Source organism: Neofelis nebulosa, chromosome 13 (genome assembly GCF_028018385.1).
Source record: "Neofelis nebulosa isolate mNeoNeb1 chromosome 13, mNeoNeb1.pri, whole genome shotgun sequence".
In the NCBI taxonomy this organism is placed as follows: Eukaryota; Metazoa; Chordata; class Mammalia; order Carnivora; family Felidae; genus Neofelis; species Neofelis nebulosa.
In genome coordinates this window covers 67,243,404-67,259,379 of record NC_080794.1, presented here as the reverse complement: position 1 = coordinate 67,259,379, position 15,976 = coordinate 67,243,404, and the positions used below count along the sequence as shown (strand labels likewise).

The window sequence follows — 15,976 nt, the reverse complement described above, 5'->3', positions numbered from 1 at the left end:
TCCCTCTTTGTATAAAGGCAACTCCAGAACACTGCCTAATTTATCTAGAAATGCCTCTTTTCGTTAGTAGGAAAATAAATTAGAAACTCTGTATACATATTACATTTCTATCTAGCTTTAGGAAAGGAAAAAACAATGGCTGATACCTTGGGGCTTTCTTGTTTATTAGCTTTATAACGAAAGTGTCAGCTAAACTGAACTCTGCACCTGTCTTGTTTATGATGTCATGAAGTGGTAAAGCCCCCTAGACAGGATGGGAGATGCTGGATCTGGGGATGAAACAGAATTACACAGCTGAGTTCCTTATAAGCAGGAAACTACTTGGTTACACAGTGGTTCTCGGCTCCGGATTTAGATGATTAAGTGTTTTATGAGGCATATGAGAAATCTGCATGCACTAACCTTCACCATTTTGGTAATAATAGGAAAAATGCTTCTGGTGCTTTCTGATATAAGCAACACAAACTTTCTTGAAAGATTTCTTTGCAACAGGTTTTGTTCTCAAATGCAAATATATGTTTGTGAAGTCCTGGACAGAGTATATAATTGCCTAGACCAGCCTGAACTTCATCACCAAGAATGTTGGCTTGTTTTACCCTTCACCTTACTTCACAATGTAATGTATGTGAAAATTTTGCACTTATTAAGTAATGATGGTATTGACTTCTCTTAACCCCTATAGTGAAACACATCTAGAAAAATTCAAGTTCACTAAATTTTTATTTAGTGCCAGTACTATGCATATGATTGTGCTAGTTTCATACAAAGATAAATAAGGTCTAAACTTCAAGGAGCTCACTTTTCAGCACAGGAAAAACGAATAACTAAGTCACAAAATAAGACAGAGTTTGGCCAGGTCCCCAAAGAGGTGTTAGGAATAGAGTGTGGTGTGTGGGTAGGTTCAAAACTAGAGACAATATTTATTTGGTGGACTGTAGAGAGGGAAATATTTCAGATGGATCTTAGTGGGAATAATAGTTGTAGAAATAATATTTACATTCATGAATTAGAGAAGGGCCTCACTACCAAAGAACAAATTTAATAGATAAAGCCACTTAAAGTCCGTCCATTGAAAATGTGACCAATTTTCGTAATAAATACTAAGGGGAAAAGTTTGAGATTTTTTTCCTTGAAAAAAATGATCTAAAATTTGTGTTAAGAATTTCTTTAGGGGTGCCTGAGTGGCTCAGTTGGTTAAATTCCTGACTCTTGATTTCAGCTCAAGTCATGATCTCGCAGTTGGTGGGTTCAAGTCCCACATAAGGATCTGCACTGATGGTACAGAGCCTGCTTGGGATTCTATATCTAACTATCTATCTGTCTATCTATCTATCTATCTATCTATCTCTGTCCCTCCCCCCATCTCTCTCTCTCAAAATAAATAAACTTTAATTTTTTATTTAGTATTTTGTTTTATAATTTAAAAATTTGTATTTTAATGTTTATCCATTTTTGACAGAGAGAGACAGAACATGAGCGGGGAATACATAATTTGACACAGCTCCAGGCTCTGAGCTGTCATCACAGAGCCCAATGTGGGGCTTGAACCCACCAACTGCAAGATCATGGCCTGAGCCAAAGTTGGATGCCCAACTGACTGAGCCACCCAGGCACCCCTAAAATTTGCATTTTAATTATAACAATGTACACTTACTGGATCAATTAAAATTATTGGGTTTTGGGGGGCACCTGGCTGGTCAGTCAGAAAAGCATGCAATTCTTGAGTTCACAAGTTCGAGCCCCATGTTGGTTATAGAGATTACTCACATAAACTTTTAAAAAATTATTAGATTTCTTTCACATAGCTAACAACATTATAGTACAATTTGACTTCCCTCATATATCTGACTTCTGCAGTACAACATTTAAAAATTTTTTATTATGTAACAAAAGAACGTATAGCATATATAACTGTACAGCATATTAATAAAATGAATGCTCATGATGAACCCATCACCCAATTTATGAAATAGAACATCATCAATGTACTCCCTTCTCCATCCCATCCCTGTACCTACACAACTGCCACCATCAGCCAACATAAGCACCTTCTGAATTCTGTTTTTGTCATTCCCTAGACTTTTTTCACATAGTTTTATTATACATATATCACTTAATTTTGCTTTGCTTTGAGCTTTATAAAAATACGTCCCAGCACACCTAGTTTTCTTTGACGTACTTGTTTTATTCAACATGATGGATCTAAGATGACTGATGTCATTGTGCATTTCTGTACATGTATTTCATCTGATATTCTGTTGGATAAGAATTCCACAATTCTCCTTCAGTGGGCATTTGGGTTGTGTCCAGGATTTTGTTTTTATCAACAGTGTTGCCATGAACATTCTCACACGTGTTCCCAAGTCCCCAAATACAAGTCTTCCCGGCATCCAGAACTACAGGTGGGATTGCTGCACCTTGAAGATATATACATGTTCAGCTTTGTAAGAGAATGTAAAATGATTTTCCAAAGATCAGTTTCCACTGCTCTACATCCTCACCATTGCTTTGTGTCACCAGGCATCCCTGATCAGAGGCCCCAAACAAGCTATTCCTAGATTCCTATCCACTGAAATCATGAAATAATGTGTATTAAGCTCCCAGATTAGTGGTAATTTATAAGGAAGCAATAGATAAGTAATACAAACATCTTAACATTTGTCCCTCTAGAAATAGAAAAACAATGTCTCAAGGTGGCAATACACATAATTTCCCTGCTTATAAAATAAGATTGAGCATTTTTTTCAAGTTTAGTCATCATTTGTGTTTCCCCTTCTGAGAAAGGCCTGTTCGCATACACTGCTTTTCCTATTTTTCTACTGTTGCCTTTTTCTTATTGATTTGTAATTCTTTATATATTCTGGGTAAAGATACATAAAGTTTGTGCCTTGCTTTCTTTATGACTTCTTTTGAGGAGCTCTTAATTTTAATGTAGTAAGATTTATCCAGAATTTCTTTTATGGTTAATGCTTTTTGTATCTTAGTTAAGTACTCAGGACCAATTATTTTTAAAAGACTTCCTTTAGCAGAAATATTCAAAGCCCTCATTAATTTCTCCCAAATCCCCTCTTAATCCTTTGATATTTAAAACATTCTGTTTTGAGGTACCTGCACTTATAATTGTTCAATTTTCTTTTTTCCTACCAGATGCTGATTTAACATTGCCTTTGATACGATTCCAGCGTTTTTCTAAGTCACTTGCATTGACTTCAAGTGATCTGGCATCTTTTGTAAAGCTTACAACTGCTCTGCATAGTATTTGCATTTCTTGTTGACTGTTAACAACATTGGACAATCTTGGGGCACCTGGGTGGCTCAGTTTAAGTGTCTGACTCTTGATTTTGACTCAGGTCATGATCTCATGGTTCATGAGTTCGAGCCCCACATCAGGCTCTGTGCTGACAGTGAGGAGCCTGCTTGAGATTCTCTCCCTCTTTCTCTCTTCCCCTCCCCCTCTGTCTCTCTCTCTCTCTCTCTCTCTCTCTCTCTGTCAAAAATAAATAAATAAGTAAACATTTTTTAAAAATAACATTGGACAATCCTATTGAAAAAGAGACCAATGATATCAAGATGGGCAAGTTAGTCACATGATGCTGGTAGGGATATCTAAGTAGGTGATAGTCATATAAATGGCAAGGTCATTAATGACTATATTTATATTATGAAAATATTCACTTTCATGAACAATCTCACAATTTGGGAGAATTGGACAAAAAAAATACCTGAAAAGAGTAATAGAAGCAGTCACAGCAGCTCTTATCTACTGAACAGTTACATTGGATGTACCAGGCCAGGTACTCAGCTCAATGTGGTATTTCAATAACTCATCACAACAAACATGAGAACTGATTGCTATTATTCCTATTTTCCAGATGAGAAAGTTGAGGCTCAGAAGTGTCAGTGACTTACCTAAATAAAACAAGAAACTGGCAGAACCAAGATTTGAACCTATATGAAATAGAACATTTCAAAGATTGAGATAAGCATATATCTATACCACCATGTGTGCATATATAGATACATAAATAGATATAGACAGATATGTGTAAATATGTGTGTATGTATATATGTATGCATGTGTGTATATATCTTCATCCTTGCTCTTAAGCTTATTCACACTGCTTCCTAGAGCAGGTGGAAAGTAAAAGAAGGGAAAAATACAAACAAAAGTATAAAGGTAAGGAGATGAGAGCATAAAAACATCCAGTAAGTCTGCAGTATATACAAGAAAAGTTGTAAGTGACTATCTGACTAGAGTAGAAAAGAAGACCATATGTGTTTTGAATGATAGACAGTTGAGTTTGTTTTCAACATGATAGGCAGCAGGAAACAAAGGAGGTGTTGGTGGTAGATAATATATTAATAACAGTAATTTATAAGACATGTATAAAATAGAATATATATAATATTATATTATATTAAAATATATAACATAATATAATATTATAATATAATTAATATATATAATATATAATATATTAAAATATATAATATTATATTATATTATATTAAAATCTGTGTGTGTGTATTCTAATATTTTCTTCCAATGCTCAGCAGATAGCCTTAAGTACTCTACTTTGGAGAACACTGGTCTAAGAAAATAGAATGAGGACCTACAATAGAAGAGTGGCTTGGGGAAAACTTACAAGGTTAGAAATAGATGCAAGAGCATGGGAGATGGAATTTATTTGACTCAGCAACTGACCTGGCAAGAGGTGGAGGAATCAGAAGTGACTCTGGCATTTCAAGTTTCTGGGTGCCTAGAGATACTGCCACACCATGAATGTGCATACCCAAGCCAGGGAAGCAGCTGGCTGTTCAGGAAGAAAATGGTGAGTTCCATTTTAAGGAGTCAACAAGACATCCTTTGGTAAACAGGTATTAAGGAAACTGAGGCTCAGCAAGGCTAAGTAACTGGTCCGTGATCACACACCTACAAACTGCAGAGCCAGGATTGTAACCCAGGCCAGTATAACTCCAAGCCTGGACCAGCACACTTTTGGTTTCTTCCCACCCCTTATCAAGCACCCTGCCTCCACCATTCTCAGTTACCAGCCAAACCACAGGGATGGCCAAAGTAGTGATGGATCAGGAAATAATATAGCAGCGGTGTAACTATACATCAACAATGACAGTTGCATAAAGAAAGGACCTTACACAATCAGGTTATTAACACATGCAGAGGGGCCAATGAAAGGTAGTTCAGGGAAATCTTGCTAAATTGGAAAATTCTTTGGAGTAGTACATAGTTTTAAATAAGCCAAATTAAGTTTTATAACAAGAAATACTCTGATGGAATTACATCCTCAAAGCAAATGAACTTTTTGGCTACAGAGGCATCACAAGAAAATACAAGGAGGCTAGACTTGTCAGTTGCGTTTCAGGACCAGAGATGGTCTGCTTAGGCTAGAGTCAGGTGCATGGAGAAAGAGATGAAGTCCCAGACTGGAGTCTGATAATGATGGTTTTAAACATCAGGTATGTTGGTGGAAGGTCCAAAACATCACTACAAGTAGGGAGATAAACTAACCAAAGTCACAACAACAGAGAGCAAGTAACACCCTCCAAAAAACACCTCCTGAAGGGCCAGGCCCTGGACAGCGTATGACCCCTTATTAATATAGAAGTGCTTGCAGGTGTAGGACATGTAACAAGCTATTAAAACATATAAGGGACAGAAAACTAGTCAAAATGATGAAACAGAAGAATTCTCCTCAAAAGAAATTCCAGGAAGAAATGACAGCTAGAGAATTGCTAAAAACAGATATAAACAATATATCTGAGCAAGAATTTAGAATAGTCTAAGATTAATAGCTGCACTTGAAAAAAGCATAGAAGACAGCAGAGAATCTATTGCTTCAGAGATCAAGGAACTAAAAAATAGTCACAACAAATTAAGAAATGTTGTAATGAGATGCAAAATAAACTAGATGTACTGACAGCAAGGGTGGAGGATGCAGAAGGGAGAATAAGTGAAACAGAAGATAAAATTATGAAAAATGGTGAAGCTGAGAAAAAGATAAGAAAATACTAGACCATGAGGGGAGAATTAAAGAACTAAATTATTCAATAAAATGTAATAACATCCAAATCATAGGAGTTCCAGAAGAAGAAGACAGAGAGAAAGGGGCAAAAGGTTTACTTGAACAAATTAAAGCTGAGAACTTCCCTAATCTGGGGAAGGAAGCAGACATCCAAATCTAGGAAGCACAGAGAACTCCCTTAAGATTTAGTAGGAATAGGTCCTGTCCACAGCATATCATAGTTGAAACTGGCAAAATACAAAGATAAAGAGAGAATTCTGAAAATGGCTAGCGACAAACAGGCTTTAACCTACAAGGGTAGACACATAAGGGTAGTAGCAGACCTGTCCACTGAAACTTGGCAGGCCAGAGGGAGTGGCAGGAAATATTGAATGTGCTGAATAGGAAAAATATGCAGCCAAGAATCCTTTATCCAGAAGGCTGTCATTCAGAATAGAAGGAGAGATAAAGACTTTCCAAAACAAACAAAAACTGAAGGAGAAGGAGTTCATGACCACTAAACCAGCCCTGCAAGAGATCCTAAGGGGAACTCTGTGAGTGGAAGGACCAGAAACATTACCACAAGCATGAAACCTATAGACAACACAATGCCACTAAATCCATATCTTTCAATAATAACTCTGAATGTAAATGGACTAATGCTCCAATAAAAAGACATAGGGTATCAGAACAGATTTAAAAAACCCCATCTAGATGCTGTCTACAAGAGACCCATTTTAGACCTGAGGACATCTTCAGATTGAAAGTGAGGGGATGGAGAACCATCCATCATGCTACTGGAAGCCAAAAGAAAGCTAGAGTAGCCATACTTATATCAGACAAACTAGATTTTACTAAAGTCCATAACAAGAGATGAAGATGGTCATTATATCATAATTACAGGATCTATCCATCAAGAAGAGCTAAAAATTGTAAATGTTTATGCCCCCAACTTGAAAGTACCCAAATATATAAATAAATTAATCACAAACATAAGAAATCTTATTGATAAAAATAGGGTAATTGCAGGGGACTTTAAAACTCCACTTACAACAATGAACAGATCATATAGGCAGAAAACCAATAAAGAATCAATGACCTTGAATGATACACTGGACCAGATGGACTTGACAGGTATAGTCAGGACTTTTAATCCAAAAGCAGCAAAATGCACATTCTTCTTGAGTGTACATGGAACATTCTCCAAGATAGATCACATACTGGGTCGCAAAACATCCCTCAATAAATATAAAAGAACTGATATTATACCATACATATTTTTATATCACAGTACTATGAAACTTGAAATCAATCACAAGAAAAAATTTGGAAAGCCTCCAAATGCATGCAGGTTAAAGAACATCCTACTAAAGAATGAATGGGTCAATCAAGCAATTAAAGAAGAAATTTTAGAAGATATGGAAGCAAATGAAAATGAAAACATGACAGTCCAAACCCTTTGGGATGCAGCAAAGGCAGTCCTAAAAGGAATATACATTGCAATCCAGGCCTATCTCAAGAAACAAGAAAAATCCCAAATACAAAACCTAACCACACACCCAAAGGAACTAGACACAGAACAGCAAAGAAACCCCAAAGCCAGCAGAAGAAAAGAAATAATAAAGATTATCACAGAAATAAACAATATAGAATCAAAAAAAACCCCAGTACAACAGATCAATTAATCTAAGAGCTGGTTTTTTGAAAAAATAAACAAAATTGATAAACCCCTAGCCAGACTTCTCAAAAAGAAGAAAGAGGGCCCAAATACATAAAATCATGAATGAAAGAGGACATATCAAAACCAACACCACAGAAATACAATTATTAGAGAATGCTATGAAAAATTATATTCCAACAAACTGGACACCCTGGAAGAAATGGACAAATTCCTAGACACCCACACACTACCAAAACTCAAACGGGAAGAAATAGAATATTTGAAAAGACCCATAATCAGTGAAGAAATTGAATCAGTTATCAAAAAACCTCCCAATAAAAAAGAGTCCTGGGCCAGATGGCTTCCCAGGGGAATTCTACCAGACATTTAAAGCAGAGTTAATACCTATCCTTCAAGCTGTTCCAAAAAATAGAAATGGAAGGAAAGCTTCCAGACTCATACTATGAAGCCAGCATTACCTTGATTCCCAAAACAGAGATCCCACTAAAAAGGAGAATTACAAGCCAATATCCCTGATGAATATGGATGTAAAAATGCTCAACAAGATACTAGCAAATCAAATTCAACAATATATTAAAAGAATTATTCACCATGATCAACTGGGATTCATTCCTGGGCTGCAAGGCTGGTTCAATATTCACAAATCAATCAGTGTGATACATCACATTAATAGAAGAAAGGATAAGAACCATATGATCCTGTCAATAGATGTAGAAAAAGCATTTGACAAAGTACAGCATCCTTTCTTAATAAAAACCCTCAAGAAAGTCAGGATAGAAGGAACACACCTTAACATCATAAAAGCCATATATGAAAAGCCCACAGCTAATATCATCCTCAATGGGGGAAAACTGAGAGCTTTTCCCCTGAGATCAGAAACACTACAGGGATGTCCACTCTCACCACAGTGGTTTAACATAGTGTTGGAAGTCCTAGCATCAGCAATCAGAAAACAAAATGAAATAAAAGCCATACAAATTGGCAAAGAAGAAGTCAAACTTTCATTATTCACAGATGACATGATACTCTACATGTATCATGTAGAAAACCCATAAGACTCCACCAAAAAGCTGCTAGAACTGATACATGAATTCAGCAAAGTCGCAGGATACAAAATCAATGTAGAGACATCGGTTGCATTTCTATACACCAATAATGAAGCAACAGAAAGAGAAGTCAAGAAATTGATCCCATTTACAATTGTACCAAGAACCATAAAATACCTAGGAATAAACCTAACCAAAGATGTAAAAGATCTGAAAAATATCTATAGCTGAAAACTATAGAAAACTTATGAAAGAAATTTAAGAAGACATAAAGAAATGGAAAACCATTCCATGCTCATGGATGGAAAGAACAAATAATGTTAAAATGTCAATACTACCCAAATAAGTCTATGCATTAGATGCAATTCAAATCAAAATTGCACCACATTCTTCTCAAAGCTAGAACAAACAACCCTAAAATTTGTATGGAGCCACAAAAGACCCCAAATAGCCAAAGTAATGTTGAAAAAGAAAACCAAAGTGGGAGTCATCATAATCCCAGACTTTAGCTTCTACTGCAAAGCTGTAATCATCAAGATAGTATGGTACTGGCACAAAAACAGACACATAGATGAATGGAATAGAATAGAGAACCCAGAATTGGACCTACAAATGTATGGCCAACTAATCTTTGACAAAGCAGGAAAGAGTATCCAATGGAAAAAAGACAGTCTCTTTAACAAATGGTACTGGAAGAACTGGACAGCAACGTGCAGAAGAATGAAACTGGACCACGTTCTTACACCATGCACAAAAATAAACTCAAATTGGATGAAAGACCTAAATGTGAGACAGGAAACAATCAAAACCCTAGAGGAGAAAACAGACAACAACTTCTTTGACCTCAGCCGCAGCAACTTCTTACTCGACACATCTCCAAAGGCAAGGGAAATAACAGCAAAAATGAACCATTGGGACCTCATCAAGATAAAAAGCTTCGGAACTACAAAAGAAACAATCAACAAAACTGAAAGGCAACTTATGGAATGGGAGAAGATATTTGCAAATGACATATCAGATAAAGGGTTAGTATCCAAAATCTATAAAGAGCTCACCAAACTCCACACCCGGAAAACAAATAACCCAGTGAAGAAATGGGCAGAAGATATGAAAAGATACTTTTCTAAAGAAGACATCCAAATGGCCAACAGGCACATGAAAATATGCTCAACATCACTAATCATTAAGGAAATACAAGTCAAAACCACATTGAGATACCACCTCACACCAGTCAGAGTGGCTAAAATGAACAACTCAGGAAACAACAGATGTTGGTGAGGATGTGGAGAAACAGGAATCCTCTTGCACTGTTGGTGGGAATGCAAACTAGTGCAGCCACTCTGGAAAACAGAGTGGAGGTTCCTCAAAAAATTAAAAATAGAATTACCCTACAACCCAGCAATAGCACTACTAGGAATTTATGCAAAGGACACAGGAGTGCTGATTCATAGGGGCACATGTTCCCCTATGTTTACAGCAGCACTTTGGACAATTGCCAAATTATGGAAAGAGCCCAAATGTCCATGGACTGATGAATGGATAAAGAATATGTGGTTTGTATATAAAATGGAATACTACTTGGCAATGAGAAAGGATGAAATCCTGCCATTTGCAACAACATGGATGAAACTGGAAAGTATTATGCTAAGTGAAATAAGTCAGTCAGAGAAAGACAAATATCATACATTTTCATTCATATGTGGAACTTGAGAAACTTAACAGAAGACCACGGGGGAAGGGAAGGGGAAAAAATAGTTTCAAACAGAGAGGGAGGCAAACCGTAAGAGACTCTTAAATACAGAGAACAAACTGAAGGTTGGTGGGGCGGGGAGAGATAGGGGAGAGGGGAAAATGGGTGATGGGCATTGAGGAGGCACTTGTTGGGATGAGCATTGGGTGTTGTATGTAAGCAATGAAGCATGGGAATCTACCCCCAAAACCACAAGCACACTGTGCACACTGTATGTTAACTACCTTGACAATAAATTATTTAAAAAAAAAAAAACCTTTATACATAGCATAAATAACACTACAATAAGCACCTTCAATATGGCAGAGTTATGCACAACTGAGTTTTTTCTGGATTAATTCCTAATGTAGAATTCTCAAGTCAAAGTTTGCACATTAGGAGGCCTTTAATATTTGCAACCAAATTCTCTTCTAAAAAGTTGACATCAATGCAAACTCTACCCACAGTATATAAAAGTGCCTACTGCCCCCATGTTCTCACCAGATGGGTATCATCATTGGTTTTCATCTTTGCCAATTCAATAGGCCAAAAAAAGGGATAATTATTCTTTTAGTTTTCATTCTTTTGGTTACTAATAACGTGAATCACATTTGTATATGTTTATAAGCCGTTCATATTTTTCCCTTGTGAGTTGTTTACTTATGGCCTCTACCAGTTTATTCACAGGGGTGATCATCTTTTTTAAGTTGGTTTACAAAATTTTTTGTATATTAAGGAAATTAACCCTTTCTCTGTCATATTTGTTGCAAGTACTTTTTTTTGCCTTTCCATTTTTAAAGTACTTCCTACTATACTGATGATACTTTCAACTTTTTCTGAGAGAGAGAGAGAGAGGAAGAGAGAGAGAGAGTGGGGTAGGGGCAGAAAGAGAGGGAGAGGGAATTTCAAGCAGACCCCATGTTGTCAGTGCAGAGCATGACCTGGGCCTCAAATTCACAAACCATGAGAACATGACCTGAGCCCAGATCAAGAGTCAGACACTTAACAGACTGAGCTAACCAGGCACACTGATGCTCTCAACATTTTATGCAGACAAAGCTATTACTCTCTTCCTTTGTGATTTCTGCCTTTGACATTATACCTAGAAAATCTTCACCTTTCCTCTAGGTAACTAACCTAGAAACATGCTCACATAGGTATACAAGGAAACTTGTACAGGAATGCCCACTGAAATACTTATACAATAGTGAAAGTGTGGGGGGGGAAATACCTAAATGTCTATCACTTAAATTATAGATAAATACAGTAGAAATATACAATAGAATTATCCACAGCATCTATGTGTATCATCATGGATAGTCTCAAAAATATAATGTTGACGGGCACCTGAGTGGCTTAGTTAGTTAAGCGTCCGGCTCTTGATTTCAGCTCAGGTCATGATCTTGCGGTTCATGGGATTGAGCCCCAAATCAGGCTCTGCACTGACAGCAGAGAGCCTGCTTGGTATTCTTTCTCTCTATCCCTCCCCCCACTCATGCACGTGCTCTCTCTCTCTCTCAAAATAAATAGATAAACATTATATGTTTACATATATATACATATATGCATATATATGTATATATATCGAGTGTGGGGAGAAAAGAACAAAATAAATAATAATACATGTACTATAATACCATATGTGTAAATGTAAAGTACACCAAGTAATCTCTATGTTGTCTGTACATGCAACAATTTGCAGTAAAAGGATAAGAAGGAATACACACCAAATTCAAGATAGTTATTGTTGCCTCTAGGAAAGGCAGGAAAGAAAGAGGACTTTGAACGTGTCCACCCAAACCGAAAGAGGTACTCTAGTAATTTTTTTCTTCCAAAACAAATGTGACAACACATTAGTATTCACCATTTGGATGAATATCAGGTGTATTTGTCCTATTAGACTTTACTTTTCTGCATTATAATCTTTCCCGAAATGAAAAAGGGAGGGCTTCCTCCACCTTTCAAGAATATACAGAAATTCACTTTTATTTCTATAACATTTGCAATGTGTCTTAAAACTTAGCAGATGGTATTAAGTAGAACTCTAAGCTAATGAATGAATGAGTGAATGAAAAGGAATGAGTGCATGAGTAAATGAATGAAAAGAGGAACAAATGAATGATTCTTAATGACTAAATACTTCTGTCACTTCCATGAGTGCCATCATTCAGATTACATAAATATACTCAGCAAATCAGAGAGAATTTAGTAGCCAAGCTGATATTCAAGTAATCATGGCCAAAGAGTAGATCTGTGCCAGTCAGTATGGTAGCCATTGCCATATGTGCCTAGTAAGCCCTTGAAATGCAGATAGTCTGAACTGATATGTGTTCGAAGTGTAAAATACATACCAGATATTACAGACTTAGTACAAAAAAAGAATCTGAAATATCATCTTACTAACTTAAAGTTCATCTTATGTGAAAATGACAATTATTTTGGATAAATTGGGTTAAACAATGTATTTTTTTTAACTTTTTTTTAACGTTTTATTTATTTTTGAGACAGAGAGAGACAGAGCATGAACCGGGGAGGGGCAGAGAGAGAGGGAGACACAGAATCGGAAGCAGGCCCCAGGCTCCAAGCAGTCAGCACAGAGCCCGACGCGGGGCTCGAACTCACGGACCACGAGATCGTGACCTGGCTGAAGTCGGCAGCTTAACCGACTGAGCCACCCAGGCGCCCCTAAACAATGTATATTATTAAAGTTAATTTCACTTGGGGCGCCTGGGTGGTTCAGTCGGTTAAGCGTCCGCCTTTGGCTCAGGTCACGATCTCGCCGTCCGTGAGTTCAAGCCCCGTGTCGGGCTCTGTGCTGACTGCTCAGAGCCTGGGGCCTGTTTCGGATTCTGTGTCTCCCTCTCTCTCTGACCCTCCCCGGTTCATGCTCTGTCTCTCTCTGTCTCAAAAATTAATAAACATTAAAAAAATTTTTTTAAAAAATAAAGTTAATTTCACTTAATTCTTTTCACCTTGTTATTGTGACAGCTAGAAAATTTACAATTACAGATACAGCTTTTTATTTATTTTTTTATTGGATGGCACTAAAATAGAACAACAGTGTTGCTTTAGATCTAAAATTGTCGAAGAAAAAACACATGTCCAGTTTTCACATTTGCCTAATCTGAATGCAAACCAACCACCTCTTTAAATAAATAATGGTATGAAACTAGAAGAGAAAGTATGAGGTCATTACATTGCACAGCCGACAACTTGGAAAATTAGACCTTACACAAATTGTTCCATAAGGCACTTAATAAAACTTGAGGGAAGTGGAAAATTTTGTATTAAGTTCTGTAATACAAAATAGATTCACTTCCAGAAGTAGACCATAAGGTGAGAAGGTAACATGAAATACAACAACCAGAAAGGAATGACATTTTGTTGTCAGTCTCCTGAAGTTTCTGTTCCCCCGTGGAACACCACTGAATTAGCTCATGTTATTCACAGTCCTGGGCTTGCTTTCTTTTTAGTGCAGTCTACTCTTGACTGGACAGTGATGATTCTAGTGTAGACCTATTGACAGTAGGATCCAGATGTGGCCCAGGCACAGAGGAGTATCATGGTCAAACAAAGCTACCAAAAAGTAATTTCAGACTAACTTCAGTACTTCGTTGGTATCAGTGACTGGGAAGGAGGCGTATTATCCACATCAATACCTAAAACCCCCTTCCCTCATAACCTACAGCTACTCTTACATCCTCGACTCCAAAATTCCTAGAAAAACTTCTTTCATGTGCTGCCCATCTATTCCTTCCTTCATTGTCACCATGACCATGTATCTCAAAAGCGAGGAGAACTGTTCTGAGAAGGGAAGACCCCTTCCCCTGAGTGGGGAGGAGGGGTTGCCAGTAAGAAAGTACAAAGCCAGAACCCTCTCTAGTAGACAGAAGAGGAAAATGTGGTGGGGGGAAAAAATGATGTTTGCATTTGGTGTCCTGTCCAAACCAGCCAAAGCCAGGAGTTATAAGTCTACGCATAGCATTGGCGTTCAACATGGGGAACTCAACTGATTAAAAGATCAGATTTTACAGAGCAAAAGTGAGGGGAGGTACAAAAATGTACCTTGAGTCGTGTTTTACTGGAGAGTAATTTAGTAAATTACTGAATGGAAGGATTTCACAAGTCAGAGAGCATCCGTAATAGTCTATATTAAAGAGGAATTAAGTCTTCTCTAAATAGGTGCCATTTGGAGACATATTGATTTTCAGAAGTGACACCTACAAAGGGACCATAAATAACAAGGAAATTTTTTATAAGTCTTAGAAATAGAGACAGATATATTACAATAGGCACTGACTCTTTTTTTTTTTTTTTTTTTTGGCTTTTATCTGGTTGAAATAGTCTACCTGAAATTCCATGACCAGTTTAATATGAATGTCACTAATTCAAGAGCTAGCTTTAAAATGCTCTAAGTTTGGGGCACCTGGGTGGCTCAGTCAGTCAAGCCTCTGACTTTGGCTCAGGACATGATCTCGCATTCCAGGAGTTCAAGCCCCACGTGGGGCTCTGTGCTGACAGCTCAGAGCTTGGTGCCTGTTTCAGGCTCTGTCTTTCCCTCTCTCTCTGTCCCTCCCCTGCTTGCACTCTGTCTCTCTCTCTCTCATTCTCAAAAATAAACACTAAAAATAAAATAAAATAAAATAAAATAAAATAAAATAAAATAAAATAAAATAAAATAAAATAAAATGCTCTAAGTCTATGTCCGCCCTCTCTGAGTGCTGGCTCCTAACCTGCCATTTCTCCCCCTCCTTCTCTCTGCCCTTGCAGGGACCTGCAATCACTCAACCCTTCCGCTCTGCTTAGCCCATTAGCCTCCTCTTGGCTTTATGGTTCTGTTTCCCCCACCTTACCCCAGAGTCAAGTACTCCTGAGTGCCCTCCACAACACTTTCAACCCTCTTCCCCGACCTCCTATTCACCTGTGACTCACGATCCCAGTGCTACCTTTCTCCTGCTGTCCATTTCTCAGCTTCCAGGACACCAAATGCTGCTGGAGGGCAATGCAGAAGTATGGAGCAGGGACATTACAAGTTCAAGTTAGACACATTGACTCGTTCCTTCCCTCCTCTCAGAAATTCTCATTTTAGGGAGTGCCTGGGTGGCTCAGTCAGTTAAGCCTCCGACTTCAGCTCAGGTCATGATCTCACGGTTTGTGAGTTCAAGTCCCACATTGGACTCTGTGCTGACAGGTCAGATCCTGGATCCTGCTTCGGATTCTGTGTCTCCCTCTCTCTCTGCCCCTCCCCAGCTTGCACACTCCTCTCTCTCTCTCTCTCTCTCTGTCTCTCAAAAAGTAAATAAACATTTTTTAAAAAAATTATTTTAAGAAATTCTCATTTTAATTTCTTGTGGAGACCCAGATATCACTGGCTCAGCTTCTTCAGACCTCTCTTCTCTGGGCCACAGTTTCACCATGGTCACACTCACACTCAGCAGATGACCTGATCTGAACAGACAGAAGGCATCTCAAGAGACCCCAGTCTTCATCACAAGAC

At 37.7% G+C, this 15,976-nt stretch overlaps 1 protein-coding gene across 4 annotated transcripts in view; it reads right to left on the bottom strand.

The window, feature by feature from the left end:
* Window positions 1–15,976, bottom strand: part of CFAP58 (cilia and flagella associated protein 58) — a 106,089-nt gene that overhangs the window by 13,727 nt on the left and 76,386 nt on the right. Inside the window, exon 16 of one of the 4 annotated variants that reach the window (XR_009252569.1) lies at window positions 4,706–4,814. The exons of 2 other annotated variants lie outside the window; for them this stretch is intronic. Coding sequence is in view for 1 of the 2 variants with exons in the window: in XM_058697699.1 (XP_058553682.1) it covers window positions 4,761–4,814 (54 nt within the window). In the remaining variant the exon portion in view is untranslated. Of the gene's footprint in view, window positions 1–4,704; window positions 4,815–15,976 lie in introns of those variants that run through there. One more of the 4 variants, XM_058697699.1, reaches the window with a different exon arrangement.